General features: G+C 40.5%; 1 protein-coding gene across 6 annotated transcripts in view; it reads left to right on the top strand.

Moving 5' to 3' along the window:
• The window catches only part of cacna2d3a (calcium channel, voltage-dependent, alpha 2/delta subunit 3a), a 131,966-nt gene that overhangs the window by 40,020 nt on the left and 75,230 nt on the right, over positions 1 to 16,716 (top strand). For all 6 annotated transcript variants that reach the window (XM_085261158.1, XM_085261157.1, XM_085261161.1 and 3 more), the window contains exon 4: positions 9,380 to 9,439. In XM_085261158.1, coding sequence (XP_085117284.1) covers positions 9,380 to 9,439 — 60 coding nt within the window. The remainder of the gene's footprint in view (positions 1 to 9,379; positions 9,440 to 16,716) is intronic.

The raw sequence follows: 16,716 nt of genomic DNA, 5'->3' as shown, positions 1-16,716 counted from the left end.
ATGAGGCGGCCTACATGGATGAAGTGAAGAATCTGGCATCGTGGTGCCAGGACAACCACCTCCAGCTGAACGTCAGCAAGACCAAGGAGCTGGTGGTGGACTTCAGAAGGGGTCAGCACAGAGACTACAAGCCCATCATCATCAATGGAGCGCCAGTGGAGAGGGTGCAGTCCTTCAAGTATCTTGGTGTCCACATCTCCTCAGACCTGACATGGACTGCCCACATTCAGGTCCAGACCAAAAAGGCTAGGCAGCGCCTGTATCACCTACGACAACTGAGGAAGTTCAGGGTCTCTCCAAAGATCCTCAGGATTTTCTATACAGGCGCTGTGGAGAGCATCCTCACACAGAACATGACATCGTGGTTTGGGAACAGCTGTGTGAAGGACCAAAAAGCTCTCCAGAGAGTGATCCGTACAGCAGAACGCTGCTGCAGGATTGCTCTCCCCCCGCTTCAGGACACCTACACCAGGAGATGCCGGACTAGAGCAGCGCAGATACTGAAGGACCCGTCCCATCCTGGCAACAAACTGTTCCAACTTCTGCAATCTGGTAGAAGGTTCCTCATCATCCGGGCAAGGACAGAGAGACTCAAGAGGAGCTTCTATCCCCAAGCCATCCGGGCCCTAAACACACACACCCGCCCTCTCACATCATCTATAATTGACTGAGACAGGACTCTTCCAGACACTAAACCAAGGCACAATGTACATTTCAATTCCTTTAATTTTAAATATGTTTATATTGTCTATCCTGTAAAATAGTCAGATGTCTATTCATATTAATGTACAGAATTCACCTGCTTGCTGCTACTACTGCACATTCACCCAGTGTATATACTATATGTATGTATATATATATATATATATATATATATATGTTCTTCCTCTACACCCCCCCCCCCCCCCCCCCCCCCCCAATTTTTGCACATGTCGAGGAGCGTGTCAGGCTACATTTCACTGTGTGTTATACTTGTATAACTATGCATGTGACAAATAAGGAACCTTGAACTTGAACTTGAACTCCTGTGCCGCATTTGTAGGCCGATTACGTTACAGTGACACGACGAAGACGGTCCAAATCCGAAGACTCCGACAAATGCGTCCTTCATTTCCCCAGATTTGAAGGATGGGTCGGGTGTATACTTCGTGGCCCAAACTATCCCAGAATTCATAGCGCGGCCCATCGCGGCCCTGCTCAGTTTCCAACAATGGCGGCAGCTAGTTAGTTTTAATATTACTCTTATTATTCTTTCTGGGTCACAAAATAAACGTTTAACATATTTTCAGGCGAGAATGTAGCTGTGTAAACCTCAAATATCTGCTCAGTTTATCAAGACACCGCATATTTTCACAAGCGCTCCGACGTTTTCGGAGACGTCTGTTACCCACTAGCTCGTTAGCTAGCCGGGGGCAGGGCTCACTAGAGCCGTGAGAACACCGGACTCCCGGCAAATCGTTTTCAAACCCACCGCCGTCTTTCGCTACTCAGGTTAAACATGATATATGAGTCACTTAGATAACTTACAAATGTTATTGTTTGGCTTTCTTTAGTATTTTATTTGTTCCTGAGTAAATCGGTTTGGCTGAGATTAAAGTTATAGTTTTTACACAGCTGAATAAACATCAAGCAGACAGCTGATTGTCAGAAGTGTGAGATGCTCAAGAATTTACTCCGGTGTCCTGTTATATTTTAGATAGCAAGGAGTTTATTAAACTTCACCGAGACAATCTGCACATTTCATTAAAATTTAATAAATATAAGAGCAGATGCTGCTGGTGCAATAAGCTGTACGTTTTACGTCCAATGGATGATGATCTGATTGGTCGACTAATCGCAAAAATAATCGGTGACTAGTCGACTATCAAAATAATCGTTTGTGGCAGCCCTAATCATCATATGTACTCAAAGTGCAGCTGTAGATTTTGATGATGCACCAATTTCGGGTATTTTTTTTGGATTGATTTATTTATAAAATCCAAAATTTGCCCTTACATACTCATTTTCGTGTATTGTTGTAAACGTGTTGAAAAGTGTGCTCTGGGTGATGACCTGGTCTAAGCAATAAAATATTGAAAATTACTGACAAAACTAAAACTAAATAAGTTTAAATATTTAAGTGATGATCAGCTGAATGCTACGTCACAAATGATTGTGAAATTACACCAAATGTTGATTGCCGTTAGAAGAAAAAGTCTTGCAATGCAATCTAAATATGACGTGTCAAAACAAATTCTTGTTAGCATCAAACTCCTAATGAGCATGCTGCTGAAGCCTTCTTCCTGTTTCCTTCTTACTGTAGGATCTGTACGTTGCAATAGAAAGTGCCCTGAGGTGACTGTTGTTGTGAATTGGTACTTTATAAATAATACTGAGTTTAATTGACCTGAGTTAAAAACAGTTGAAAGTTCTACCTTTTTTTGTTTTTACTGTTTTTAATTATATATGTAGCTTAAATGATCACTACAGTTATCTGCACTTTTGCCATTGTTACGTTGTTTCATTCACTGTTGATCTTCAGTCTAAGATTATTTTCAATCATGCATTTCTGTTGAGAGTGATCACTGTTAATGACGAGGCATGGCAGGCCAGTGGATGTCCTTCTCCTCCCTGTCACCAAAAAAATTATCATTAATGGATTTCATGTCTTGAACAATGAAATGAGCGTGCATGGCTAAGGGGAATGCCAAGAAGAAAAGATGAGTCAAAAGTTTGGCCTAAGCAAGAAACTGAAACACGAAACAAAGACCAGGGTGAGGTGGTGCAGGGATCGGGTAACAGGGCTGCACTTTAGATTCCCTTTCAGTCAGCAGAACTGCTGAGCTATTGATTATTGGGACTTGATGTTTCAAAACACGCCGTGTCCCTTCATCTCTGTCATTCCCTCTATTTTTCACTTTTCCTTTTATTTTGTTTCCCTTCTGTCTCTCCATCATGCTCCAGTCGCTTGCCTTATAAAAACGGAGAAGAAGTGTCACAGGGCACTTTTTCCATTTTGTTGATTCTGCAAGTCTTCCCTGGCTGGTTTGACAAAATTGCTGTCCCTAGTGCTATTGACGGGTCGTCCCAAGCCAAGCTTTCTCACCTGAGCTCAGGACTATGGCAGAAACAAGACACGAAGGACTCGCAGGCCAAGGCTTAGTTAGCATTTCCTTTTATATCCAAGACAGAGCTATGTATGTGCACGTTTTTTAACTGCACTAGCTTAGCGTACTTTATTTGTTTATATCACGTGGACATATTTATAATTTTATCTATTCATGCCATTATATTAGAGAAAAATATGTAATTCAAACAGGGCTGATAAATAGATATAATTTTAGGTTCTGATCCTGATATTTAACTTTTATTGGGTAGCAACTCTGCTACTCTATGGACAGATCTCTGCAATAACTTCTAACTTCCAAAGATGGTTACAGGACAAATGGGAAGTTAAGTTGTACTCCGAAGTACAAATGTGTGTTGAAGCAACAGCACACAGGACCTTAGGGAATGCTTTTTATGTGAGTCTATTTAGAGCTGTAGTTGATGTGGTCTTGTTCTTTGTTACCTCTGGAGAGCATTCAGATTCAGGCCACTGCCCTCCCTTTTTTGGTGGAGGGAACATCCTGAGGCAAGGCTTAATGTACTGCTTTAAAAAAGTCAGAGACTTCCGTTACCAGTCAATAATGTATGTGACCACCCCATCCATCCTTCCTCTGCTTCTCTGACTGTGGCTCTTAGCATAGCTCAGCTATATATGACAGCTAACTTTCACAGCTTTAGTGTTGCCTTCATAATGGATAGGCATTTGCTAAGGTCAGCGGCTTCATCCGTCAGGAAACTCGGAATACAGCAAGCACGGCGCAAGAACAACAATAAGCCAATCACGCTGACAGTTAAATGAGGGGGATCGTTTCTGAACTTTTGAAAGTGTAAACAAACTGAATCCTTTGTTAGGCAAATCATAATCACACGATGTCAGATAATGAAAGGGGGTAGATGAGTCCAAATGTCAGGAAAAAAGAGGGGGCGGATGGAGGTGGGTGGGATGGAAAGTGATGAAATTTTTGTTTAATTCAGTGGGAAGACATCACTTATTTACGTTAGAGATCTGGGAACCATTAGACAAGCAAGGTTTCGCTCAAGCTTAAAGACACTCGATCTAAATAGATCTTAATTAAAATGTAACATGTAAATCTAAGCACACTGTCAAATTACATTTAATAAAACAGATATCTTTCTTAATAGAAATGCCATCGTTTTTGGGGGGAATTTTTTCTTGTCCTGTCCCGTTACCATAGCAGGTCCTGTTAGCACTGTACATGTAGCTTTTTACTCTGGCAGCGGTGAAAGCGAATGTGCTCGTATAAGGGCGTGTGTTTTCAAAGAGGCAAAAGGGCTGTTGCTGCGTCAGTTTAATTATTACTGTCATCTCATACCAAGCAAAGCCTCGACAGAATGGTTTGAAAAGAAAAGTAATTTCCTCTCTTTTTAAACTGCATCATACATTTTGGCAGGACCATCTATTGACAAAAAGACATGGCAGGCTCATTTGAATTTTTGCGAGACACACACGAACGCACGCAATCAGACAGCATGCTACCTTGTGTACGCCCACAGCAACGCAACATGCACACAAAGATAAACACGCCACCTGGAGTGTTCATCCTGGTGATATGGGGGAATTGAAATTCACAGGAGTAAGGAGTATCTACTTATCTCTAATGTGTTTTTCCAATTGAGAGACTCCCTGCTACTATGCAAGTTATTTTTCCCCTAGAGCTTTTAGTCCCATCTTATTGCTTGGTAAGTTAAACTGCATTAATAATATGTCAGAACTGATTACCAGAGGTAGAAAATAAGTGTTCAAATGTTCGGTAGAGTGCAGTAGAGCGGAAATTACAACAAGCCATATATTCCTTAATGTATTCCTTGAGAAAATGTAATGCTTTGTAACACTTAAATCCAATAATTTTTGTCTGAACCAGATTAATAGGCTCAATTCTGATTGGAGTTCAGGTTACCTTATAACTCTATACATGGACACACATGCATACAGTTCATGGACTCATGACGCATATAGTACATGCATACTTGCACATGTTTAAGGACTGACATTTGCAAAAGAAGCAGAATAGGTCAAGGAGCTAATACTTCAAGGTGTGAGCTGAGAAAACGATTAACACTCACACGCACGCACAAAAACAGACCATTACCCACTCACAAATGCTGACAAGTATGTTTGTATCGACAATGGCTTTTGCAAGCAGCAGCTGACATTTTGTTGGGAGTGTGAGGCTAAGTGATCAGACCTTCAGAGAATGCTATTCTATCATTCCTCTTTCATCCTCCCTTTATTTCACCGTCCTTATCTTTGTTTGTTCCTCGAGTTCTCAGCAAATGTACCTGCACACACACACACACACACACACACACACACACACACACACAGAAAGAAGACATCCAGGTCCTTTCTGCCTTGCTTCTCTCTCTCAGCCTCTCAGAGATCATAAAGAAGGTTGAACACATGTATACATAATCAATAGCCAACTAGAATGAAGCATAGAATGATATGCAACAGTACGCAATGGCCAGGTGTGTTGCTATGGTGAAGAAAATGATTGGTTGGACTCTAGATTACAGCGTTCACTTCCAAAAACAGTCTGCCTGCACACACAAGCGCAGCAGCGCAACACACAAGCGCAGCAGCACATGGCCTGGCTGAAATAAGCTGGCTGATTGCAGGAGTTTTACTGGTAAAGCCATTTGAATGGAAATGTGAAATGGAAGTCTATTACTAAAACTCATAGACATCAGGACCAGCTGTGAAAGAGAGAAATTACTTGCGATAAGAACTTACAATGTGCATCAGTAGAAAGACGTACGAGGAAGCATTGCTGTGTGTGTCTGTGTTTGTGTGTTGAATAGAGATTCCTGAGAGTCAGTCCTGCTGCTCTCGGCCTGAAAAGCCAGTTTCTAGTCCTGCTTCTTTATACTGAGAGAATTCTTCTAAAAGCTCCTCACAACACAATATTTATTTTAATGAACAAAAAACACCCCAAAAACAAGGTTACTCCAAATTGTGCTCATTTTTAAAAAATGCGCACATGCATGAGAATCTTTTTCTCTCTTAAACTGTTCCTCCAGTACTTTGTACACATCAGCAGATCTACTACACCTGTTTAAAAAGCTAGTATATGCTATCAATTGGTACTTTTTTAGTTTCTTAAGAATCTTCCTTGGTAAGGGATCAAGGCTGTAAGGGCGCAGTTATGTCTTAAATCATCATGACTAACACCAGAGGCCCTTAAAGTTTTGTCTTCAGTTCTCAGCCATCGTTAGACTACTTAGTGAGAATAACTGTTAAGACCTCTCAACAGTTAATTTCCATTTTTAACACCGATGACTGGAGCTATCTAAATGTGGACACGTTAAAAGAGTTGTTCACTGGCATTACTGGACCTAAGCCCCTGGTGTAAGAGTTGGACAGGTCAGCAACTTTAATTATACGTGATTACATTATATTAGTTTTACCCGAGTGATTCAAGTGAGTGCTGACAGAGTATAATATTACTTGGAGTTCTTGCCATGCATTTATCATGCTAATGATCTGATAACCAGCAGTTACATAAATGCTCGTTATTCTGTCTGTTAAACTGTAACAAAAGCAAAGATAAACATGAGTAACCTTTGAGTAAAATTATGAATTTGGGCTCTGCAGGGCAAACACCTTGGACTTTGAACTGCTTTAAGGCATGGCTAATTCTCAAAAAATATAATCATCAACTCACATTTTGTGGACCCAGCTAAAGACAATTCAGAGACAGTTTTATGGATCCATTCAGGCAACCGAAGGGGAGAAAAAGCAGCTGACTAAGGTTTTCTTATGGTTTAAACCATTATATCTATAAACTATCTGTTAAGTGAATTTAATGCAAGACTTGGAATTTTTTTAGTTAATGTTTGGTGTTCTGAAAGACATTAAAATAACACAACACGCCTACTTCACTTAACAAGGTGTGGGGTTAAAATATTTGCTTGGCCTTTGGACAAAGGGTCAAAGGGGAGAGTCCGTTTTTCAATTCACATTTCCACACACAACATCCCATAATGAGAAAGAGAAAAAAAGGCTTAAAAGTCTTCAAAATTTATTTTTTTTTAAAGACATGTGCATTAGTATTCACAGCCTTTGCTTAGCAATGATTTGAAGCACCTTTGGCAGCACAGCCTCAAGTCTTTTTGAGTATAAGGCTGTAAGCTTGGCACACCTGTTTTTGTGCAGTTTCTCCCGTTTTTCTTTGTAAATTGGCTCTTGCTCCATCACGTTGCATGGGCAGCATTACTGGCAGATCTCTCCAGAGATGTTTAATTGGGTTCAAGTCTGGGGATTAGCTAGGCCCAGAGTGGTCCTGAAATCACTCCATTTTTATCACGACTGCGTGCTTAGAGTCATTGTCCGGTTGGAAAATGAACCTTTGCGTAGTCGGACTTCCAGAGTGCATGATGCTGCCACCACCATGCTTCACTGTGGGGACAGCATTGGCCAAATGATGAGTGGGTAACTCATCATTTGGCCAATGCGTCATCAGACCAGGGAATTTTGTCTTTCATATTCTGAGAGTCCTTCAGGTGATGTTTACTAGAGTGGCTTCTACTGACTACTCTACGATACAGGCCAAATTGGTGGAGTAATGCAGAAATAGTTTTCCTTCTGGAAGGTTCTCCTTTCTCCACGAGCAATACTGGAGCTCTGTCAGAGTGGCCTTTAGGGTATTGGTCACTTTTTTGATTAAGGCCTTTCTACCCTGATCACTCAGATTGGCCGAGAGTCCTGGTGGTTCCAAACTTCTTGGATTGACTACAAGAAAGCCTGAGACACATGCATCCTGGAAGCCTAGGACTATACAAGATCAACAGGTTCATCAGGAATTTGATGGGGATATGGAAAAAAGCACTACAGGCCAACTTCAAGCCAACAGCACAAATCACCATCAAGTGCGGGATTTACCAAGGAGATGCTCTGTCCCTACTGCTGTTCTACATAGGCCTAAACCCTCTCAGTGAGAAGACAAGACTCACTGACAAGATACAGATACCGACTACGGAATGGAGCAATTGTCAGCCACCTCCTCTACATGCCAGGAGCGAACGAGACTTCACTGATCCACACCACTAAGTGTCAACAGAAATGACATCGGAGAAGTGTAGTTGGATGGTAACAAAGAGAGGGAAGGTAGTCAGAACTGAGGGGGTCGAACTACCAGAAGGCAACGTTGCAGACATCGAGGACAGCTACAAGTACCTGGGAATCCCACAGGCAAATGGGAACCACTAGGAAAGCTGCAACCACCAAATACTGCAGAGAATAAGGCAACTCCTGAGAAGTCAGCTGAATGGGAAGAACAAGATCCAGGCAATCAACACCTACGCCTTGCTGGCAATCAGATACCCACTGCTATAATAAGCTGGTCAAAGCAGGAGACAGAAGAAAAAGAAAGCTTCTGACCATCCATGGAGAGTTTTACCCCAAATCCACCATCTTGAGACTGTATGATCAGAAAGAAGGAAGCCAAGGACTGTGAGTGTCAGAACCACCGTCCAGGATGAGACAAAGTGGATAAACTGTCTTAAGTTAAATGTTTTGACTTTGTAAGCTCTGAGCACAAATGGACAAATTGGATAATGCAAAAATGACAATTTTATGCATTTAACAATTTTATGCTACCACAAAAACAAAAGAAAGAATGAACATTTCTGTAGTGACTCTACATTCAGTAGTGCTGAAACTGTTAATTGGATAGAAGGGGGCCTCTTACTTTTTCTGCTTTATATGATAAACTCCATCTCTTAAAATTGTTAATTTTCCATGATTGTCTTTCATTTGCAAACAGTAGCATCAGCTTGTCTGCTTCTGAAGGATGATTATTCTCATTAGATAGGGTGAAAGAAGGCACAGATATACCCTCACCCACATAGAGGCACGCACAGCAGACGGTAACAGCAAGAGGGCGATAATGGAGTGTATGTGTGTGTTCGTGTGTCATCACATGTTGTTGTTGTTGTGGAGTTTATGAGCGAAAAAGTGCATGTGTAAAACAGCATGAACTGATGAAGGAGTTTGTTGTCACAGTGTCCAAAGAACCTAAGGCGGTCATTACTTCTAACGCTGAACCATTAAGGAAAATAGGCTCTTTTCACGAGATCGCCAAATGTCTGTCTTCTATCTGTGTGTGTGTATTTGTGCGTTTCCTGAGGGGTTTTAGTGTAGCCTAAGTGCTAAGGGTGCTTTTAAAGCTGGTCGTAAAGCTTTTTTCTCCGCCTATTATTTTTGACCCACTAATCAATTCACTTCTTTACTCAAGCTTTTCTATTTCTCTTATCTTCTCTACTCCTGTAGAGGCTGGTAGAGGCAGCAGAGGAAGCTCACCTTCAACATGAAGAGGATCCAAACCTACAGGTGTGTATTCTTGGACACTACTGACAATTCAACCAGCTAAATAATTCTGTCATCAATGATGAAAAAGAAAAAGTATCAATTTGCATCATGTTTTATAAATAAGTGTTTACATTTGTTTTTTAGGTTTGCAATTTTTGTCTGCTGTTATTATAGAGAAATAATAATACTTTTGGTACTAATACTAATAATAGTAGCAAACCTTATTTCTACTCACAGCTTTGTGAATTGTGTAGTTAATGTCATCTAAAGACCAAAATATGATTACTATTTTTGTAGAGTTACAATTTATTTACATATTTTGTAAAATTAAAATCTATGCATTGTTTTAATACAACTTACAGCCTTTATCCCAACTATAATCCACATTATTATTCAACATCTTATTTAGCATCTTTTGAAGGGGGTCCTGAGTCTTCTGGGCCCTCCAGTACATACCCAGATCACTTCACCTAAAAGGCATTCTGGTCAGATGCCCAAACCACTTCAACTGGCTCCTTTTAAAGTTAAGGAGTAGCAGTTTTACTGTGAGCCCCTCCTAAATGACCAAAGCGCACATACCCTTTAGGGGATCCCCATTTCTGCCACTCCCTTCCATAATCTTTATTCTTGCGGTCACTACCAAGATCTTGTGACAACGAGGGATGGTAGGAATAGAGATTAATCTTGATCAATCTTGATTCACTTTCATGAACAGCTCTATTCACCACAACAGACTAGTGTAGCATCCACGTCCCTGTCAAGCCTCTCAATCTTCTGCTTCACTCTTCCTTCATTTGTGAGCAGTAACTGAGATACATAACCGCTTCCACCTGGGGAAACAGCTCGTTCTGAAACCAGAGTAGGAGTGGGCACTGCACCCTTTTAATGCCTGGCCTCAGTTTTGCTAATTCGAATCCAAACCACTTCACACTTGGCTGCAAACAGCCCCAGTATAAGCTGGAGGTCATGGCTTGATGAAACCAACAGAATCACATTGTCTGCGAAAAAACAGAGACAAAATTCAAAGACCATCAAATCCTCCCCCCTCCATGCTCTGCCCTCGGCTGCACTTAGAAAAACTATCCATAGAAATTACGAACAGAATCTGTGACAAACAGCAGCCCCTGTGGAGACCAACAACCACTGCACTGAAGGGAGTTATTGTACACAATTTGCCTCATGCTTTTCCAAGGCATGCTGGGACGTGAAAGGACCAAGCAAAGGTAACACCTCTTCCACCCGACCACATCAACAGGTGGAATTTTCCTTCACTCCCAGGAGGATAATTGCGGCTCTAATGGGGGCTTGCAAAGTGCCCATATCAGCTGTAATTTTCGTGTGTAGTATGACTAGGGCATTCCCCTGCTGTCTCAGGTAGACCCTGTGATGCTTTCAACATTCTGATAATACCCCTGAATAGGGCGAGGGGTAAGGGGAAACTCTGCAAATCCAACTGCAAATCCTTATTTGTAGTTGAACAAATCTGGAGCCAGTAAAGGTGATGCAGCTGCACCTATAGATGTATAATAACTCAACATTTAATTGCATGGGGGAGGAAACACATCTAGTTTGTCAAATAGATATGTAAAGCAAGCAATAATAGTCATGTTTTTATACCTGGGTATACTCTGTGGGAAACACCTTTTGAGTCTGAAACATAAATCATGAATTATTTATGGTGTTATATCTCTGTCACATTCCCACTCAAACATTCAACACTTTCTAAATGACTCCCTGGGAGTTCCATCCTCACTTCTGCAGACTTGGGCAAATGCATTCAGCTAATCATTTCTGTATACACCCCCCCAAACCAAGCTTCTGCTCTCATGGTTCTGCCTCAAATCCATTTGAGCAGCTTTAATTTTTAGAGTGCAGCTTTGTACTTTGTGTGTGTGTGTGTGTGCGCGTGCGTGCGTGCGTGCGTGCGTGCGTGCGTGTGCGTGCGTGTGTGTGTGTGTGTGTGTGTGTGTGTGTGTGCGAGAGAGAGAGAGAGGCAGAATAGCTGAATATGTGGCGGGGCGAGTTGGTTCAAGCATCGAGCACATCTCAGAAGTTTCTTAAAGTGGGAGGAGCAACAGCAGAAACTTGAGTTTTAAAGAGGAAATATGATACTAAGTCGACTTGGGAGTATTTGCTGGAAAACTACTTATAAATCGCTTGGCAGCCGTGTTATGTGTGTTAGTGGCAGCAGCAGCGAGTATGTGTTTACTCTGTCAGGTTTTAAAGGTATTACAGTGAATATCCTGCGGTGTTCTGCTGTCATTGGTTATTAAGGAGGATCAGTTGCTAGATGTAACCACTGACTGTTGTCCAGCTCTGCCCCTGTCATTTCTTTTTTTATGTTCTTGTTTTTTCCACAAACTGAAATTTCCTTCCTTTGATCTGTAAAGGAAAATTACACCATTTAACACTCTGACCGTGCTTTAAAACAATGCTCACACCCAAGCGCACACATGCACTGACATATAGAAGACAAAACAAATAAGAGAAACCGCTCCGTTTAACATGGTTTTAACTAATAATTTATTCATAAAACAAGGGCAAGCAAACAAAACTGTCTTCTTCAATATTGGGTTGAAAGTATTGTATATAGTTCTGCATGTTTTTGTGGTCATGTGCATTTGATATTTATGGAGTACTGGGTTTGTCTTTTTTGTTTGCTATGCAGCTTAATATGCAATAACATCGTGTGGGGTCACAGTGGTGCTTTATGCTGATAATTACTTGGTAGTGATGAGATGAGCATCCTTTTGTTTTAGCTTTAATGCTTTTTAGCTTCAGACGTTGATACTGGCTCATAAAAACAGTAAATTGAGCATTTTGCATTTTCTGATATACAGTTATCAAGATACCTTATACTACCACACCTATATGATGTAGGGCTGCTCAATTAATCGAATTTTAATCAAATTTTAATCACGATTACGATCTGGGCTTTCAACGATCAAAAATGACTGAGCCGATTATTAGCCCCTCCCTCATGCTTTACTCTCGCCCTGCTCCGTGTGGCAAATCGAGCGCACCTCTCTGCATTTCGAACATAGGTCACAACAATGAAGAGGACCCGAGGGAAGCTCGGAAAGCTCAGCAGAAGTTATTTGGAGAGGAGAGTGACGGCTGTTGGTTAAAAAGAGGTAAAAAAAACTTCAGTGGTGTGGAAACATTATGGGTTCAGTCAGACGTGGATCAAGTAGACACAGTGTGTAAACTTTGCTACGGTGTCGTAGCTGCACCACAGAGCAACACTGCAAAGTTCACTAAACATAGATGTTTACATTTTTCATTGATTTCTTATATTGCAAACATTTGCACTGTTATCAGTATTTGCACACTGTTTTATATTATTTTTTAAAGTCATTATTCAACACATTGTTAACCCTTTAAAGCCGGTCAGAGCAGCACGCTCCGTTTTGTGTGACTATTTTTAAATCCCTGTAGAACCTGAACCGTGTAAGCTAGCGCAATAATTTGTTTTGCATATGAAACCAGAGGAGTTGTACTTACATCTTATGTCATCAGCTTGTCCTCGGTCACGGTTTCCTTCCCCATAAAGCTTTGCAAAAATTGCATAAAAGGCGCTTGCAGCAACAAAAACATAATACTCCAGAAACACGCTTTGGCGATCCGATCAGCTGTTCGTAACACTTCCCAGAGTGTCACAGACGTCACCCTAACTATGCATGTCCGCCATTTCCTGGCCGAAACCGGAAGTGACGTCATTTCGCGGAAAATGTAGTTTTTTACTTGTAGGCCTTAAAAGCCTATACTGGTGTTTTTATAAGTCATGTTTGACTTTTCTGAATAGTTGCTGGGATGCTTAAAACTCGAGTTGCACTGCTGGAAATAGTTTATTTTGATGCACCTGCTGTTTTCTTTGCAAATTTGCATCATAGGATTGTTTTTTGTTTTTCCTGCAGTATATAAAAATTGCTGTATCTCCAAAATAAAACTATGAAGACACTCAAAATAAATTTCCTGTTGTTGTAAACTATTTTTTGCAACTTTTTTGTATTTAAAGTTTTGAGGGATAAACCTCTTAAATTTCTCCAAGTAGAAATATATGTAAAAAAAACAAAAATGATTTTCAATTTTTTTGTAGTTTATTGCACTTTTTTGCAATTAATGTAATTACTATGGACTTAATGCATACATATTTTTAAAATATGGGCTATAACAGTTGTATTGATGTATAGCAACTTGAAATGCTCCCACAAATGGCACTACAGCATGTAAACATATAATATAAGCTCTGGCGGACTTGGTTCTATGGTAGGTCTTAAAGGGTTAAATAAATATCGTCAAATAATCGAGATCTCAATTTCAGTGAAAATAATCATGATTATCATTTTTGCCATAATCGAGCAGCCCTAATATGATGTATCTGGAGACAAAGAGAAGACAAAGGGAAAGAAAAGGAAGCTGGTGAGAGGGACCGAAGAAAGGAAATATAAGCCTGTAATTTGACCTAACTAAAGAATATTGTTGCCCACTATGACTTCTGTCTTGTCACTGGTAGGAGCAAAGCAAAAATAGCATTAGTAGCACAACTGGAAATAGAGTACTCTACATTTTCCGTACTACATTTTTTCAGATATTGCCCCAAACTGGCAGAAGATGGCTTCAAACTGAGCAACAAACTGAAGAAACCAACTGGAGTACAGCTCAAACAGTACACCGTGCAAACCCAGCTGACTGAGAAGTCTGTTGTATTTTGGAAGGAATATACTCAACAGCTGCAGACACCAAAACCTGTTATGGAAGACAAAAATAAAACAAAACACAGAGTCTGAAAAAGGTTTTTAATTTCAATATGCAATGAAAATACTTTGCTAACTGTGGTTTCTTCAGTAATAACCAGCTCAGTTTCTTTTATACCTGCACAGCAAACTCAGAATCACTCGTGGTCGTGCTGTGCGTCACTTCTAAACGAATAATTCATTGATCACTAACAGCAGAGGATCACACGTGTGGTTAACTTGTTTATTTTATAAAAGAAATGTTTAAATGCCGTTCAATCTGATCGTCGTATCTTATTCATCTTTCTCCCTTCATCATCACCCTGTTCTTGCAGGTATCACTGAGATAAATTTTAAATTTCACAGACAAAGGCAGACTTTGCATCGTGTGACGACCTCATACGTATAATAATCACTATTTCTTTATCGGGCTCATCATGGTAGTACTAGATCATTGTCTTTGCTCAGCATGCTTGTTAGCATGCCTATGTTTGGTTTATCTGATAGCTTATCTATGGGTAACCGGGCTAATATGTTATGTAATTAAATTAAATATTTCTTTTTATTGTAAATTGTGTTTAAATTGTCTGAGCAAAACAGTGAAATGATTAAGCATTCCTGAGGTGTGATCATGAAATGCAGAAGCTGTTTACCTGCATGGGAACATGCATGTATATTATTGCAGCACTGTACATGTACACCTGTGTAGGTGTGCATGGTTCATGTCTGCACTGCTCTGATGGTGGCATTTCTAATAGCGCGTTTTACTGCAGAACATGGTGAATAGATGGTAATTATTGCCAGCTATGCTAAAAATACCACATCCTGTAGGGTGAACCCTCCTCCATCACTATTCTGAGTTTATTATAAAATGTTTGTGGTTTATTGCTATTGGATACATATTTGGCTGGCAGCGATTTGATAGGAATTTCCTTATCTATCCTTTCCAGAGCTCTTCTGCTTCCATGTGAAATTGGCACGGTAATCTGCTGCGATTTTCCTCTCTCACTCTTTTACCCGCATTGCTCATGTACTGTAAATAGGAAAGCAGAGAGCAGTCTCCCATGCACTCTGCAGCCAGTGAATCCTTCCTTGGAGGTTGGAAACAAACAGCCAATTGCTAAGCTCGATGTTGACTGAAAATGTGGCCCCAGTCAGGCGGGAGCAGTGAGAAAGAAGTGCTTAATCTGTTTTTTGTTCTCATACTCCCGTGTCTGGGGCATTATCGTAGACTGCAGAGAGGGAGCCACTTGCTTGTTGCTTAATAATATCAAAAATGTTTTGACCCATGTCTCTGTCTGTGTTTTGCCTGCTTCAGTGTCCTGTCACATGTAGGGCACTTATGTGACTTTTTTTTAAATAGCTATTTAATCAAGACTAGGCTTTGAACACATTGTATATTACACAGTTACACACAACTGGTTGAGACAGATGGGTAAACTACCCTGAGCCCGGTTCTGCTGGAGGTTTCTTCCTGTTAAAAGGGAGTTTTTCCTTCCCACTGTCACTTATAGGGGATTGTTTGATTGTTGGTTTTGTACCTTACAGTATGAAGTGCCATGAGACTCTGCATGAATAAACATGAATTGAACTGAAGTGAAACTTGCACACAAAGTAGTCTGAAGTACTTTGTTAACAGTGTCACAGAAAATGGTTCAAAAAGGTTCCCCACAGAGACAGAAACAGTGTTGATTGTTGAGTGAGGCAGTGGAGGTTTGTAATATTATCTCCTCAGCAACAAGCACAGAGCATCAAGACACTGCCAGTTAGACCCCATGTTGCTTAAAGCTAAACTTTGATCAAAGCGAAGCATGTAAGTTTGTACATTTTTCATTAATATGGGTGAACGTTAGTTCGGTAACAATACCAAAACAGCATAATGTGAAACAACACTGTAGAATATTATTAAGTGAGAATAAAGAAAAGACTTAAGTCACCTCAAACTATTTGCAAGCATCGAACTATTTTCTGTTAAAAGGCAAAATGCAGCTCAAGTATCAAACTTGGAAGCAAAGTCTTCAGTGTTGTTCCTCATGCTTTGTCTGCCAATAAACTTAAGTAGTACCTACTGGTACATTTTTACATTTACCCACAAGCTAACATTAAAACTAAGAAAACCAAGTGGATTTAAATATTTGATGCAAACAAACTTTGTTAATCACTTTTTCCTCTATATTTCTACAAGCTCCAAGAGAAAAGGTCAGATAAACGCAGATCATTTCTATGTTGTGAGGTGTGTTTGTGCATTATACCCCCATGTGGCTTCTATAGACTTCCAGACATGTTTGACTCCAAGTTGTGAGCACACAGTTTAAGCTGCGTGAAGTAGGATTTCAAGTAAGCTATATAAACTCTTACTTGGCCTTTTCCTCCAAGTTATTTACTCAGTCTGCTGTCTTGTTTACCCCCTGATTACTTATATCCATGCCCCCGGTTGTTTTCGACTCACATTTTCACACTCTGGGACTCTTCTTCCTTTCCAAACTGTGGCAAAAAGAGCAGGGAGGTGAGCGGGGAAAAGAGTCTAAGTCAAGATTACATTTAAACGTGAGCACCAGAGGG

Source organism: Mchenga conophoros, linkage group LG20 (assembly GCF_057382185.1).
Source record: "Mchenga conophoros isolate Kocher_MC1m ecotype Shallow Benthic linkage group LG20, M_conophoros_male_GT1.1, whole genome shotgun sequence".
NCBI classification, from domain to species: domain Eukaryota; kingdom Metazoa; phylum Chordata; class Actinopteri; order Cichliformes; family Cichlidae; genus Mchenga; species Mchenga conophoros.
The sequence above is the reverse complement of the archived record's forward strand: the minus strand, read 5'-3'. Positions and strand labels throughout refer to the sequence as shown.